Below are 15,101 nucleotides of genomic sequence, written 5' to 3'. Positions count from 1 at the left end.
CTTTCGGCCTCCGTGCTTTTGTAAGTCTCCATTTCCAACAAGATTGTCTACTCTTTCTTCTTAAATTTCATCTTTGTTTCTCCGAAAATGAAACCATGCGTCTTGAACGTCACTTTCGCGCTCACAATTTGCCTTTGATCGCAACTTGCATTCACCAGGCAGATACAAGCAGAATCGCACAACCGGTGCAGAATTCATCTTCGGTCAAACTTCATCTTCTCAAATTCGCTTATTTTCGTGTAACTTTCGCGTAGAAGTTTCGCCCCTGACTACTCACTAAATTATTTCTACGCCTAGAGCTACTTATTTCGAAACTCAAGACACTTCTCTTGTCTTCGGAATAGACAAGATCCTCGCAGCACTTTATCACTCTATTCTCGCCACCACAAAACCAAGTCTCTACGGATCATGGCAGGAAAGACAAAGGGCCATGCTGCCCGTCCGAAACTTCTCTTCGGTCTGAAGCACTCTCAGCATCGAACGGCCAAGATGCAACATATCCTCAACTATTATCAAAAGCGAGTTGGTGTCAGGGCAACAAAGAAGAAACTTCTAACTCTTCTTGGCGCACTACAAAAGGAGGTTTCATCCGAAGAAGCTGCAGGTATTCAAGAATGGCTTCAGTCGAACAGCGACTCCGCAACCGCTTTGAAGTTCATCCTTGATGACATCACAGACGTGGATACTGCGAAGACGAAGGGCAAGGCTAAGGTCAAATCGAAGGCTAAAGCCAAATTTGAGGTCGAGCGAGAACCAAGCCCTCCAAGACATGCGCTGAGAGAATGCTCTGTCTGTTTTGAGGAACTTCCCGAAGCCAGCTTCCCCGAGCAGAAACTTACTTCGACATGCAATCATGAGCCTACAACTTGCCGAACTTGTCTCGCAACAGCCGTCACAACTCAGATCGCCGATGCTGCTTGGGACCAGATCTCATGTCCAGAATGTCCAGAAACGCTGCCTTACGACGTAGTCAAGACATGGGCTTCCGCCGAAGCATTTGACTTGTAAGTTCCGAAGTCTACCTTGCCGTAATGCCGATCTCTTTGCTAATGATGATCTCAGATACGACAAGAAGTCACTGCTAGCTGCCTTTCGAACTATCCCCGGATTTACCATGTGCCTTGGTCCAGGATGCGGCTCGGGACAAATACATGGGGGTGGAGACGAGGAGCCTATAATGACTTGCAAGACCTGCGAATTCAAAACATGCTTTGCGCATAAGATGCCATGGCATACAGGTCAGACATGTGCTCAGTATGATGCTGCGAGAAGAGAGAGAATGGAACAAGAATCTGCTTCTGACGCGTTGATTGCCCAGGTAAGCTGACTCTTTTTGCGCCCCTTTTCTCGACTCATAAATGTCCCGAAACTTCTGAGCCCCATTCAAGCTCAAGTTACTGCCTGAAATATATATACTAACTTCGGAATTCTGGTACTAGATCGCCAAAGCATGCCCAAATCCTGAATGCGGCCATGCCATTGAAAAGAACCACGGTTGTGACCATATGACCTGCATACAATGCAACTATCAGTTCTGCTGGATATGTTTTGCGCCATGGTTGAACATCATGCGACACGGCAACCATCGTCATGACCCAGCATGCAAGTACCACACAGTCAACCTTGCACGTCGAGAACTCGATGCACGTCGGAGACACGATGCTCTCTTTGCTCAACCTCCGATATCCCCTAGGCTTCAGCGGCGTCGAGACCGAAATGGACCTGCTACTAGACATGTTGCTAGCCCTGTTGCACGTCAAGTACCCGCTTCTCAAACGCTTCTTCCTCAAGTACTGCCACCTGAGTTTCCTTTTCCGCCTCTTTTCAATACATACTAGGCTCAGGCAGCTCCACACCGATGTCTCTAGAGCCTTCCCTTTTAGAGCGTACCACCTTCAAAGCGTCCGACCATCACAAACTTGATATATTTCGACCTCGGGTACTTAGACACCCAACAAACTGGAGGACACGCGAATGCTCACCAAGCTTCTAGATTGACTCCCGGTAAGGTCTGGTTGTCCAGGTTAGGGGCATCAGAACTTTCTATTTCCAAAACATTGTATCAATAGACAGCCGAAACAACAACAACAATAACAAGAGGAAGGATATTCAGACTCTGGGAGTCTACACGGCCTTCATTACATACTTGAGGACTTCGTCAACTCATAACACAAACTTTCAGATGCCATCAGGCAAAAATGCCAAATCAATTTCATGGAAACAAAATTCCATCTAAATAATCTATCTGTGCCAGACGGTGTGAAGGATGATTGTGAAGACTTTGCCAGGCAAAGAACATCGACTTGAAGAAAGATGATACTATTGTTTACACTGACTATGCATACTACGTTATATACCATCGAGCAATCTCTGTCAAAAGCTTCTCCCATGCCCCTTTTGCTCTTCTGGCATGACTGATTGGCACCTCCTTCCCTGGCTCGCTCATTGTCCTCGAGAACAGTTCCATACTTACCCAACCTCGATAATTCAAGCCTTCAATTATCGCTTTTGTCACATCTAGGACTGGGAGGTAGCCTCCCTCCTCAAACGCAAACAGCCTTGCATTCCTTGACCAGCTCATCCTGGCTGGCTGATCAGCAGCGTAGAAAGCATGTCCTTCCACAAGAGGTGTCTGCATCTTCTCGGCATCGACAACCTGAATATAGAATACCTTCTTCACATCAACCTTCTTAACAAGGTCCTCCATACTTCGTTTCATGTCCTCGTCTGCGTCGGGAGTCTTCCCACTTGGAGATGCTGGATCTGCGTACACCCTCCCAGCAATATTAAATGTATCCAGACACATTCCAAAATTTGGCCTGTCAATTCTCTCCACCAAATCCCAAACCTTCTCCCAAGTATCGAAATATGTACTCCAACACAAATTCTCGTAGGCAAACTTGATCACCGGGGTCTCTTTCAATCCCATATCTGCCACCTCTTGCAAATCTCCAACTACCACGTCGAGATCATCTGTAATCTTGTCTCTACCCAGAAAATTGCCCGGGATCTGGATAATATCCGTCCCCAGTATCTTCGCCAGCTCGAACCACACTCTTAACATCTCAATTCGTGCCGCATGTTCTTTTCGATCGAGGAGACCTTCGTAGTGCATGAACGGCTGCAATCCAATGATTTCAAGATTTCGGTCATCGCAGAGCTTCTTAATCGTGCGTGCAGCTTCTTTCTGTGCTTCTGGGGATGGAGATTCGCTCGCAGATAGCCCGCTTTGCTCGCGTGCAAGATATTCGAGATCTTCAAAGAAAACTTCGATGCCTTGGAAGTTGTTTGCTTGTGCTTGGTCGAGTTTGTATGGGAGCTTGTGAACCCATGCCCGCCCCAAGGACATTGAGGCTATTGCTGGTTTGAAGGACATGATGGGTTGATTAGGCTTGTGTATTGCTATTCTGCTATTGTGCGACGTTAAGATAGACTGATGATGAAAGGAGAAATGCTTGACGTAGTACTGTTAAATCAACCACCTTGAAGTGATAGCCACCTCCGCATTAGAAGCTTACCTTCCCTGCCAATGAGGTTGTCAGACTCCATTATCGACATATATTCCGCATGCGGAGAAGCTGGTGTCGATGTTGGTTGATGTCGCAGTCGGAAAAGAATTCAGCAGAGGGAAAAGGTTTTAGAGGCTAGAAACCCCAATACCCCACTAATGACCCCTGTCCTCTCAACGGGCTGTCACGGGACGACTTAAGGAATCAATCGACTTGGGGGACATTTCTTAAGCTCCAGGAAGTTTGTTTTCCTCTTGTTCTGGTATCATTGTCATTCAAAATAAAAGACTGTGTGGGCACAGTTCAAGATTTTTCAGTTGCATTTTACCCCGCTTCAGGACCCTGCAGAGCTAGAAAACTCAGGAGCTCAAGAGAGATTATCTTGAGGACAAACACTCTATTGTGCACATCATCATACTGCAAAGCAATCCGAGGAATCCTAAGAAACTGGGTTACTTCAATTATTCGTTCCTATATCCTCCACAATTCGCAGTTCTTGAAGCCTCTCAATTAAAATTACCCCGCATTGCTTGGAAAACCACTCAATATGGCCTCGAACGGGGAAAAGGTCAATACATTGCCAGATACAAGTCATCTAGAAGGCGTAAACTATCTCTTCGGTCATCCAATCGCACATTCTCTCTCACCTCTTCTTCATCAAACCGTCTACGACAATCTTGGCCTGAAATGGTCTCAAATACCCCTCGACTCGACGGACATTCCCAATTTTCTCGGTCTAACCAAAGACCCAAAGTTCTACGGAGCCTCGGTCACAATGCCTCATAAGGTAGCCATAATACCTCATCTTGATGAGATCACCCAGGAAGGCAAGGACATTGGAGCTTGTAACACTATTTTCTTCAAGGAGAAAGATGGGAAACGGATCATGTGTGGTACAAATACGGACTGCTTTGGGGTTCGAGATGCTTTTCTCCAGAACCTTCCGGCCGGGACAGACCAAGAGCTCTATCGAGGAAGACCAGGGCTTGTGATAGGAGGTGGTGGAGCTTGTCGATCAGCAGTTTATGCCCTGCACAAGTGGCTCGGAGCAGGCCCGATATATATCGTCAATCGAGACGTCTCGGAGGTCGAAGCAGTGCTATCAGATTGCAAAAAGGCAGGATTCGGCGACTCGTTGATGCATGTGAAAAGTGCTGAGCAAGCTAAGACTTTGGCTGCTCCAGGGGCAATTGTAGCATGCATACCGAACTTTCCTCCAAAGACAGCGGAGGAGATCGAAGCTAGGAAAGTTATTGAGATATTTTTGAAAAAGGATGAGAAGGGCGCTATCCTCGAGATGTGTTATCATCCTACACCGTTCACGGAGATTGCAGAGATTAGCAAGAAAGAAGGATGGCAAGTTATTCTGGGAACAGAAGCGATGATCTACCAAGGTTTGGAACAAGATAGGCATTGGACTGGGAAAGGTCTTGCAGACCTCCCGAGCAAGCAAGTTCACCACGCGATTGCACAGGCTTTGGCAGCTCACCAGAAATGAACGAACGCATTGAGATAGAATCGGTGTAATTTGGAAGCAAATATAGATTGTATATCAACAAACTTTTGGCATCTCGTATTATACCTCGTGTCTCTCTACTCCTCACAGCTTCGACTTCTCCTTGATATGCTCTAAACAGTATTCCACTGCCGCCTTGTAACCAAAAGTTCCCAATCCACAAATGACAGCAACGGCTTTATCACTCAACCAGCTCTTATTCCTCCACTCCTCCCTGCTGTGTATATTCGAGATATGTACCTCCACGAACGGTATGCTCACTGCCAGCAAGGCATCTCTCAGCGCAATGCTATAATGTGTGAAAGCCGCTGGATTGATCACTATGGCATCGACGCCTTCAGTGCGTGCAGCTTGGATGCGATCGACGAGAGCGCCTTCGTGGTTTGTTTGGTAGAAGGAGAGGGAGGCGCCTGAAGCTGATGCTTGGGCTTTGCACTTTGATTCGACATCAGAGAGGGTCTCAGAGCCATAGATATGTGGCTCGCGGGTTCCGAGAAGGTTGAGATTGGGTCCGTTGAGGACGAGGATGTTCTTTGCTGGCATATTGGATTGAAGAGGTGTCGTCGTGATCTTTCGGAACTGTGTTTGGAGGTGATAGCTTCTGCAACAGGAGAAATGTAACAGTGTTAGCAATTTTCAATCATGATAGCAAATACCGAAATCGCTGAGTAGCTACATGGCTGCTGAACCAGTGCAGTGTTTCCCGGATGTTGATCGAGGACTTGACGTTGGATGAGAAGAAAATTGTGGGGCAGGCGGCTGAAGACTTATGCGCCACCATTTCTGTGATTTGCATCCATCACCAAGGAACAAAGCCAACAACGAGAAGTTTCTCAGGTAGCATCTATGGAAATATTCTGCGTTGTATGATACATAGTACATTAAGGCGTAAATCAGAAATTGATAGCAAGACTTTCTTCGGCCGCCTTTCTGGAGATCTGCCATACCTCATCCATAGGCACAGCTTTCCTGCCGTTCTCACCAGCACCAGCCCATAGTCTCCATTGCTCTTCCTGTTGAAAACCTATCACATCTGTTCCCTCAACCGTTCTCCACCCATGTTTCTTTCCCATTTGCAGTATCCGTGTGTTTCTAGGTTTGAAACACATGTCCAAAAGGACTCCCTTTTCTTCCTTCTGTAGAAATGTCGCCAAGACCGCTCTAGCTTTCAATTCCTCTTCCGTTCGTGCTTCAAAATCGGGTACCGTCCCAACAATGTAAAACGGGCTTTGCAGTCCTTCTGCATCTGCGACAGAATTGACATGTCGTAGTTTCGGCTGTCGTCCAGAAGCATAGGCCTTTGAATCTTCAAGCAAATCTTCCACCTCTTTTGCGTCTCTATTCACAACGTAGATTTCTCCACATTCGAGTTCTGTGAATAAAGCATAAACAGCAGCTCTCGAAGCACCACCAGCACCAATCACCAGAGCAGGCTTTCCTTTGCCTTCATTTGTGCCAGTCAAAGTCCCAGAAAGCAGACAACCTTTGATTCCCCGCCAGTCTGTATTCGTACCTCGTAATTTTCCTTCCTTCGTCAGATACACATTGTTGCAAGCTCCAAGAGTAATAGCTAAAGGATCGAGCTCGTCCAGAAATGGCATTATACTTTTCTTGTATGGCATCGTGACCACACCTCCAGCGAAAGTTGGCGCGCGGAAATAAGCCATGACGTCCTCAACCGTGGGACATTCTTGGTTGATGAAAGTCCATGGTAAGCCGAGAGACTTTGCAACATAATTATGCAGATGAATACCAATCGAATGAGTTACTCCAACTCCTGCCAAATACACGTACTTTCTCTGATCAGCTGAGTTGCTGGTTGTGCTGTCGAGTCTCAGGGTCTCTATTTCGGTAGTTGTCATAATGAGCTTAAATTTTATCTCTCTGCTGCTCTGGTCGAGATTGTTAATTGCTCCTTCAGATTATTTCTTCTATCTTACGTTCACTTGGTATCTCGCTTCATTGAGAGGTTCATGTGGAGAAAGTTCCCCGGTCTAGCCCCGCTAATGCTATACCCCTCCTCTGTGCCGGGAAAATCCTCAGCCCCTCGCGGATACCCGCGCGAAAAAGTTGTTCGATGAGTGGACTCGACTACAGCATGGCAAACACTGAATTGAGTCCCAGACTACATGTAGTATGTTGAAGCGGAGTCGAAAAGAGCGAGATTTAGCGGATAATCCCAAATCACGACACTCTACCCTTCGTACTCCAGCAGATCTATGATAAAGTATGACCAAACTTCCGATGACTGCTGTGCAATGTACACTGTGCTAAGATTACAAATCCACAGGCCGAATAACGTGAAGCATGGTGTCAAATGACTGGAAATGGCGATTCTTTTAGAATGTTTCAGTAGTCAGATAAAGCGGTACTTGTCAACTCTAAAAGACCTTTCTTGTCCTCCATGCCTATATAGATGGCCTTGTGCAGCAATTATCAACTCTATGATAGTTTCAAGTGAGAAATCTGCTTAGCTGGTCTACCAAAAAGTTGTGGCGTCAGCACAATCTTAGTAGGATGGATTCCACGTCCCAGAATTCGAAGCTCTGGTTGTATCATATTGTCGTCAATGGGTTATTTGTTTTAGTATGCGCGAAATGCATGCAAGGAGGTACCGAGTCTGAAAGAGTGTTCCATTGTCGTCTTTCGGAACTTCGAATCTTGGCTGGAGTGCTCCAGACAAGATTCGATGTCTCTCTTCTCCTCATACTTATAACTCCAATATCGTCAAGCACATGCACACCATCCTTCCACTTTGACATACATCTCGATCATTGAAGAGGTATTACCCTTCCCCCTTTCATCCTCCACTTTAGATATGCGACATAGCGGAAGCTGGAGGAAGGTCAGAGACTGCCACTCGATCAGAAGCACTAAAGGTCTCGTTGCGTAACACGATCTTCGGTCGTCGCCCTGCTGACTACACTATCCCTGTCTTAAAAAGAATTCTGGCTATCTTTTTGAAAAGGCTTGTTAAAGACCAGGTACGCCGTGTTCTGCTGCAAAGGCTTACCTACCTGGAGAAAGAATTGTCTGCACTTCAACAGCACGCAATTACCCAGATATTGTCTCGAGACCTTCCCATTACTCGAGATCTCATCCAAAGATGGCCTACGCTACGGAAAGAACTCACAGATGAAGTGATGATTCACAGCACTGAGAATACACATGTGACGCATGCGAAGATACCCTGCCTGCCGGTTTCTTTCGACGAGACAAGATCTCGCCAGACTGTGATCATGACTGCAGACTTTGCGAGTCCTGCTTGACGACTGGTATCGACACTGCATTGAATGATGAAGAGACCAACTGGCAAGTGGTACCCTGTCCGTGTTACAGAGCAATTGTTCCGTCTGAAGTCATCCGGAGATATGCATCCGCTGAAGTACTTTCCGAGTAAGTACAGTAATCCAGCCAACTCTAGCACCGACACTGACAGTGTTGCAGATATGACGAGTACAGGGTCTGTTTCTACCTACAGAGTTTAAGGGCTTTCTGCTTGTGTACAGGACCTGGCTGCCGTTCAGACCAGATTCACGAACCAGGTAGGAGATCCCCTTGCATGACTTGTAAGAAATGTGGTTTTTAGACATGCATGAAGCATGGCGTTCCTTGGGATGAAGGACATGGCCCCGATGACCATAACGCGAAGTCATGTCGTCGATATGTTGACACCAGCTTTGTTAACAAAGGAGGAGAGGTAAAAGGGAGCAAACGTATGCAGGAGCTGGCTACGACAAGGATGATTCGGCTTTATACAAGATCATGTCCGAAATGCGATGTACGAATTTGGAAGAGTGGAGGTTGCGCTCATATGTATTGTAAGCTTATATATTACGCACTGTCAAGAAGGGTAGATGAAGCTAACATGGATTAATGTGAAGGTACACAGTGCAAGACTAACTTCGACTGGTGGAGAGCAGCACGATCAACGTAGATGCGCGACTTCTGCTTCATCTCAAGCCCTTTTCGGGAAGCTTGTCATCAACTTTGATAGCTTGAGACTTTGATACTTTGGAACACTGATAGCAAACTCGGGTTTTCGGTAGATAGCTGCCATATCACATAATCATCCTTACCTCCTAAACTATTCTTGCTTGTGTTACAGGCGGGATAGTCCGCGCTATAGCGCTGCTCCATCCGTCACGTGAACGTACTCGAGAAGAGGCAAAGGGAAGAACCATATTCCCTCCTCGCTTACCGCTTATATAGTCTCCTCTTTTCGAGGTTTCCAAGAGACCAACTTCTTCCTTCATACGCACACTCCAAGCGCAGTACGTCCTCAACAAGAATCAGAGTTGATCATACGCAAGCAGACATCTGCGACCACACCACAACAAGTTTTCCGTGAAACATCTTCCACCATGGGCTCTGTCGTCAATAAAAGACGTGGGGTGGCCACTGGCAACAACGATGATGAAGACCTGCTCTTCGGTCAAGCTTTCGACGCGTTCGACTTCAAGACTTTGAAGCGCATTCTCAACATCTACCACAAGAAGACTAAGCCGGAGGAGACCGCGAGAGAGCTCTTCGAGCGACTCAAAAGACTTGAAGTTGAACTGGAGGCTAGAGATCGCAGCACCATCAGACAGTCTCTGGAGAACGAAGAAGTCCTTACTCGTAAGATGTTGAGAGATGGACCACGCGCAAATCCCAATCTTCAGAATAAAATGTCCAATACTGGCGCAAACAACAGCCTCGTCGAAGAATCGAAGGTCTTTTGCTCTATATGCGCAACAGACGTCTTGGCATCTGAGGTTCCAGCATCGCATCCAGGCTGTCTTGATGTTACTGTAGCAGGTAAGCTATATGCATGCAAGACATGCATTGAGCGGCACATCAAGACTCGTATGTCCACACAGTCTTGGGATCAAATCTCCTGCCTAATATGCAACTTGCTCCTCTCAGCAGATCAAGTCAAGCCATTCCTGTCCGGAGACACTCTTTTGAAGTAAGTCCTCGAACTATTACGTCCTCAACTTCAAGCTTATCTGATGTCTAGATACGCGAGGTATGTCGAGCTTCGGCCTATTCGTCACCATTCAAACTTTACCTGGTGCCTGAATCTAAAGTGCGGACATGGTCAAATTCACCACAAAGGGTTGGCCGAGCCAAAAGTGATCTGCAAAAAGTGTTCTCACGCAACTTGCTTCAAGCATCAGAAACCGTGGCATGCCAAACTATCGTGCGAGCAATACGATAAGTCACTCAGTCAGGGTGATCGTGCTGCACAGTCTGATTCTTTGGAAGAGACGAAGAAATCTTCAGCACCATGTCCCACGTGCAAGACCCAAGTTGAGAAGATTGGTGGCTGCAGCAATGTATATTGTAAGTCAAAGTTGTCCCATACAAAGATTGGAAGCTAACATGTGTGTATAGGCCTTTGTGGAACGCAGTTCAACTGGGATGCTGCCATGTCGACGCCCAAATAGGATCTCCAATGGATGGATGCCAATGGGAGAATACGAACGCAATGTAAAATAGTCTCTCATCAGACATCTTCGGAATGGAATATTCGAGTCACGCTTCTGGAAGGCAGATTTGGCTGGGCAAGGCGTAACACGGGCCAGCAAATATGGAAGACGGTTCTGGGAGTTTGACGACATGTAGAAGTCAGAGTATTACTTGAATTCATATGGAGTGCAAAGTCTTTTGTTCCATGTGAGACCTTGTGTTGTGCTGCTCCAAACCTTGAATTGGGCCAAATATCTTCATCTCAAGTTTCCACGTTGCTCGACATGGTAACCGCTAGTTTTCAAGTTATCTTCTAAGTACCGTCAGTGCAGCATATCCATGCTGTTGTCACACCATTTGATCTGTGAAATCTTATTTCAAATTAAAACTTACCACACTCAAATATCCCACAAACTCTGGAACAATATATCCCAAATTTTAAATCTTACGGCACATCAACTCGAGATGTTGCCATGCCATTGTAATTGGAATTCCATTGTGGCTGAAGTTCGAGGACATCCAAATCGAAGCCTCTCAAATTGCTATTTCCCGACAAAAAATCAAATAAATGTCCATGCTTAAATCACGTGTCCAGTATCAGAATATCTGCATCTTTCAGGGGATCCTTTCCAATCAGGCAGGTGGGGCATGTTACACGTGATTTAGCTCCCGTTAATCTGAACGTCGTTTTGCATCAATCTCCTCCTTGTTGCGGTTTAGAACGACGTTCGAAGACAACAAGAGAGAGGATGATGTGTAATCGGTGACAGTTTTGACTTGGAGGTGTGGAGAGGGGCTGGGTGAATGGTGAGTGAGTGCTGAATGGACATGAGAGAGGACTGTGAATCACGAAGATGAGATATGCGGGCGAATGAGTGCAAGAGAATGGCTGACTTGAAACAGTATATAAGGGACCGAAAGGACTGAGAAAGGTTCAAGTGGACTGTTTCAGTTGGTGGTGATGTGCCTCAAGTGAGGATGAGCAGAATTCTGGAGCATTGCGCCAGGTGGATCTGCCCTGATGCATGGAAATCTGAGACTTGTGGGACCGAAGACAAGTGTACTGTACTCTGGGTATATGCCAAACTGCAGTATTTTGATATTGACTAGTCACTAGTAGTGATGGTAGGCGATAGTAGATGTTTCGAGTGACAGGCATCCAAATGAGCAGATGGGAGATGCGCTGGAGAGTTTGATGGTGTCCACTAGTATTTGGCAATTTCTGTTCAAGCCCCGTTCCCCATAGGTGCTGGTATTCGATGATTAATTTCACTCTCGTCGATGTATTGTATTGAGTTTCCTGTCCGATACCGCATTTTGTTGGCAAGTCTTACCAGCTGGCAAGCCATGCAGGCCAGTTTGCCGTGCAATCCAGAGTATTGTGCAGCTGTAAGGCCGTGCGGCTGTTATCCTATGCTGTAGAGCGCTTTTGGTCTGAAGCTTCTGAGTCTTGGCTCCAATTCTTATCGTGAAAGCTCGACGTTGATGGAAGCGGGTAGGCTGGCAGGATGTCATGATTATGCTAGCATAATGGTGATCCTAATTGCTGTTAGCATGACAACTTATCAGCTTGAGAGGCATCGCGATGCAGGGGATAAATATTATCGCTGCCAATGCCGTGCTTTAAATATAGATCATTGTTGTGACCTCTTGTCCAAACAATACTGCGTAGCGAGTCTGTCTCATGACGTTGCATACGCGCCGAATTGACATTTTATTTTGATAGAAATTGTTGAGAATGATCTGGAGCTAAATGGAAATGATGTTCTGATACAAGGCTGCGAATCCCAAAGCTGACGTAGGCGAGAAGTATTGGCCTTTATCGCTTACACGGTTCTCGTCTACATAGTTTTGATTAAGCACAAAGCATTATCAACCTCGCTTAGATCATTACAGTGAAGCGGAGATTTATCCGCGCGAGTACTTCGTCCTCCACCCAATTGAAGGCGGACAGTTCGAAGTGACGGTATTTCAGTTACATGAGCTAAATATTCCCATCTTCTCGATCTCTGGAGATCTTGTAAGATTACATGTGAAAAGAAGCACGCATAGCACCGTTGCCAAACTCTTCGATATGACCCACAATCCCTGCGATCTCTTCCGCTCAGCAGCATATTATTGTAACGTCTCGTTTTAAGCAAGGATGGCATGTTGATACAGTTTTGATAGCAACGCCCTGACATTGATAGCCTCTTTCTTCAAAAGCATTACTTTCTCAGTAGATTCCATCTTGCACTTTGGGTTGATTCACAAGTTGATCTTAAAGGGTGACATTCCGGGATTGCTTGACTATTTGATTACAATACACGAACAGCAATCGGACATCTAAAGCTGAGCAAGGACTCATTGCAATCTCATAATTTTGCAGCCAATTGAAGATGTGAATTGAAGCTTGAAGTCTTCTGTCATAAAAGCAACAGTCTCCTCTCGGATAATGACATTCGTTCATGTGCTAAGGACGGGAAAGTACACAACAGTACATCACTCTATAATTGGAATACTTCGACTTTCCTATTGTCCAATCAGACGGTAGAAGTTTCCATGTCGAACTCCTCGCGTGTCTCTTTCTACGGTTGTTGCTTTAAGATGGTTATGATACGATTTAGGGATCTCCTTCGGTGAGCTTTTATACTTTGAATATTCTGAGCATTAGAACTTCTTGCATTCTCTAGGACTTTTAGAGCCAAAAGACTGGCATCAGAGCAGATTAGGAAGAAAGCATATTAGGAAGAGATGAATTAATGACCGCAATGTCTGCATTCACCTAGCAATGCTATTGTTGCAGTTTGATAGTAGACGGTGTCCTGGTGTATCTGGGACATTGAAAAAATTGTTGACACCTGACTCTCGCTTCGCGTCGCGAGATTTATTTACTTTCGTGCGCCGAGAATTGAACTCCTTCAGCAACCCCCGTACGTACAACCCAACCCTATATTCCCGTCAATCTATTGAACGATGAGCACTCTGCAATCAATCACTGACATCTTGATTCTAGAATCCTCCAAAAAAAAAAACACACACCAAGTCCCTCCCAAAATGGGCAAATCAAGACCTGACAAGAAGGGAAGAGACGAGAAGAAGGCGAAGGAGAAGAAGCAAGCGGTTAGTCATATTGTTATACTCCCAGAGATTGGTCAAAGACTAATCATTCATCTGTTATCTTGGCACAGGATGAAGCTCTCACCAAGGTCATCGGTGCTCGTGTCGAAAAGGGGGGTAGGGAGTCTGGGCATTCGGTGTCGTTCGGTGGGTTGGCGCTGCGCCCAAAGAGGGGCAAAAAGCGATCGCTGGGGAAGAGGACGAGGACCTGTAAGTATCTGTCTCGTCCTGAAATCCACCAGCTTTAGGTGGCTTAGGTCTGTTCGTGTCACGTGAATGATTATGCTGACTTGGGATATTTATAGTTGCCGAGCAATGGAAGTTCCAGACGGAAAGATCTTTTCGGCGGCAGAAGAAGGAGAGGAGAGAGAAGAAGGAGAGGAGAGAGAAGATGGAGAGAGGGGAGGAAGAGTGGGAGGGACAGGCCGAATACCGGCGGATGATGGCGGGAGTGCGGAGGGTAGCTGCGGGGGAGGAGGAAGGAGGGGAGTTTGACGTGGGTGGAGGAGACGAGGAAGGAGAGGAAGGATTGTGGGAGGAGAGTGACGTAGAGGAGGAAGAGGAAGAGGACGACGAGAATCTGCGTTGGGGGGTCCCGGACCCAGACAGTGAAGATGATGGTGCTGGCGGAGATCTTGGTGGGGGTGTTGGTGGTGGTGGAGGAATTGGAGCCGCCGAGGCTGTTACTGTTTGAGTTGTTTTGTCTGCTTCTTTTCTCCTTTTTTTAGTGTGTGAGAGTAATTGGAAGCACTTCCCCGTCAAAGTATTGGTTTTCTTGTGAATGACGTTTCGTTAAAAGTATCTACTGTATAACGAAGCTTCGGACGGCAGAGCTTAAGTCTTGTCAAATTCTGGGTATCTCAGAAAGGTTGAAGTTCCAAATTCGATTTGGTGGAGGACGAGTCACCGGGAGATCAGTGTTAATCTCTAGTTTCAAGCTAATTCTTATTGAGATAATAAGTTATACTGATTGATGGTGCTTTTAAGATGAGTCTTTAAGATTCTTTTGGTTCTAAAGCTTGTGGGACAATATAGACAAGAGAAGCAAATCCCTCGAGATCCGAGATAATCTTGTTTTTATATGTGAATCTACTTTGAGGAGCCAATTAGAGTGGCAAAGTTGGGTCAGAAAGCATGACTCGGTCGGGACCATGAAAAGTTCATGAGTGCAGGTTTGAAGCTTACTTGCAGATCAGACCCCATCACCAGTGCCTTGGCGAAACGATGAAGCTGAGAAGGAGATAGGAAAGACGTGCTCAACGTATATTTCGAAGGAATGGGGCAGCTAAGAGTCAAACGCGAATTAGTAAGGTTAAGAAGCAAGGCTAGAAGAGTTAGCTGCTAGCTACCTGTCTAGCTAAAGGAGAAACTGTAAGGCAACGAAAAACGTGAACATAGCATGTGAGGTACTGACTTTCGTCCTCAGATAATTCTACAGCTTCGGACATCGAAACTACTCCTTTCACTCTGTCCTCGAGAATTATCCATGTCTCGGAAACACTCCAGATCCAAGAGGCGAGAAG

The 15,101-nt window shown here is 46.1% G+C and overlaps 7 protein-coding genes across 7 annotated transcripts; 4 read left to right on the top strand and 3 right to left on the bottom strand.

Moving 5' to 3' along the window:
- Positions 1-389: 389 nt before the first annotated feature.
- On the top strand, positions 390-1,622 carry LY89DRAFT_605984 (uncharacterized protein; the record flags this gene model as incomplete). The annotated part of the gene is made up of 3 exons (XM_018210408.1): positions 390-969; positions 1,073-1,318; positions 1,440-1,622. Coding segments are annotated over exons 1-3 (990 nt in total), but the record flags the coding sequence as incomplete, so codon positions are not given.
- Positions 1,623-2,319: 697 nt separating this feature from the next.
- On the bottom strand, positions 2,320-3,776 carry LY89DRAFT_680001 (4-hydroxyphenylpyruvate dioxygenase). The gene has a single exon (XM_018213990.1). It carries the CDS (start codon positions 3,374-3,376, stop codon positions 2,345-2,347), a length of 1,032 nt encoding a protein of 343 aa, XP_018077571.1. The 5' UTR covers positions 3,377-3,776; the 3' UTR covers positions 2,320-2,344.
- On the top strand, positions 3,707-5,076 carry LY89DRAFT_680000 (uncharacterized protein). The gene has a single exon (XM_018213989.1). The coding sequence runs from the start codon at positions 4,057-4,059 to the stop codon at positions 5,005-5,007; it is 951 nt and encodes a 316-aa protein (XP_018077570.1). The 5' UTR covers positions 3,707-4,056; the 3' UTR covers positions 5,008-5,076.
- On the bottom strand, positions 5,043-5,745 carry LY89DRAFT_635431 (Dehydroquinase). The gene has a single exon (XM_018211445.1). It carries the CDS (start codon positions 5,566-5,568, stop codon positions 5,110-5,112), a length of 459 nt encoding a protein of 152 aa, XP_018077569.1. The 5' UTR covers positions 5,569-5,745; the 3' UTR covers positions 5,043-5,109.
- Positions 5,746-5,918: 173 nt separating this feature from the next.
- Positions 5,919-6,887, bottom strand: LY89DRAFT_635429 (quinate 5-dehydrogenase, protein; the record flags this gene model as incomplete). The annotated part of the gene is made up of 1 exon (XM_018211444.1): positions 5,919-6,887. The coding sequence occupies one exon, from the start codon at positions 6,885-6,887 to the stop codon at positions 5,919-5,921; it is 969 nt and encodes a 322-aa protein (XP_018077568.1).
- Positions 6,888-9,324: 2,437 nt separating this feature from the next.
- Positions 9,325-10,457, top strand: LY89DRAFT_754960 (uncharacterized protein; the record flags this gene model as incomplete). The annotated part of the gene is made up of 4 exons (XM_018221338.1): positions 9,325-9,873; positions 9,937-9,976; positions 10,028-10,353; positions 10,405-10,457. Exons 1-4 carry the CDS (start codon positions 9,390-9,392, stop codon positions 10,455-10,457), a joined length of 903 nt encoding a protein of 300 aa, XP_018077567.1. The 5' UTR covers positions 9,325-9,389.
- A 2,499-nt stretch (positions 10,458-12,956) lies between these two features.
- LY89DRAFT_171160 (uncharacterized protein) lies at positions 12,957-14,481 on the top strand. The gene is made up of 5 exons (XM_018205571.1): positions 12,957-13,391; positions 13,475-13,581; positions 13,650-13,788; positions 13,884-13,969; positions 14,090-14,481. Exons 1-5 carry the CDS (start codon positions 13,250-13,252, stop codon positions 14,270-14,272), a joined length of 657 nt encoding a protein of 218 aa, XP_018077566.1. The 5' UTR covers positions 12,957-13,249; the 3' UTR covers positions 14,273-14,481.
- The last annotated feature ends 620 nt before the right edge of the window (positions 14,482-15,101 follow it).

Source organism: Mollisia scopiformis, assembly GCF_001500285.1.
Source record: "Mollisia scopiformis unplaced genomic scaffold LY89scaffold_2, whole genome shotgun sequence".
NCBI classification, from domain to species: domain Eukaryota; kingdom Fungi; phylum Ascomycota; class Leotiomycetes; order Helotiales; family Mollisiaceae; genus Mollisia; species Mollisia scopiformis.
Note: the sequence above shows the minus strand (reverse complement) of the source record. Positions and strands in the feature narration are given on the sequence as shown.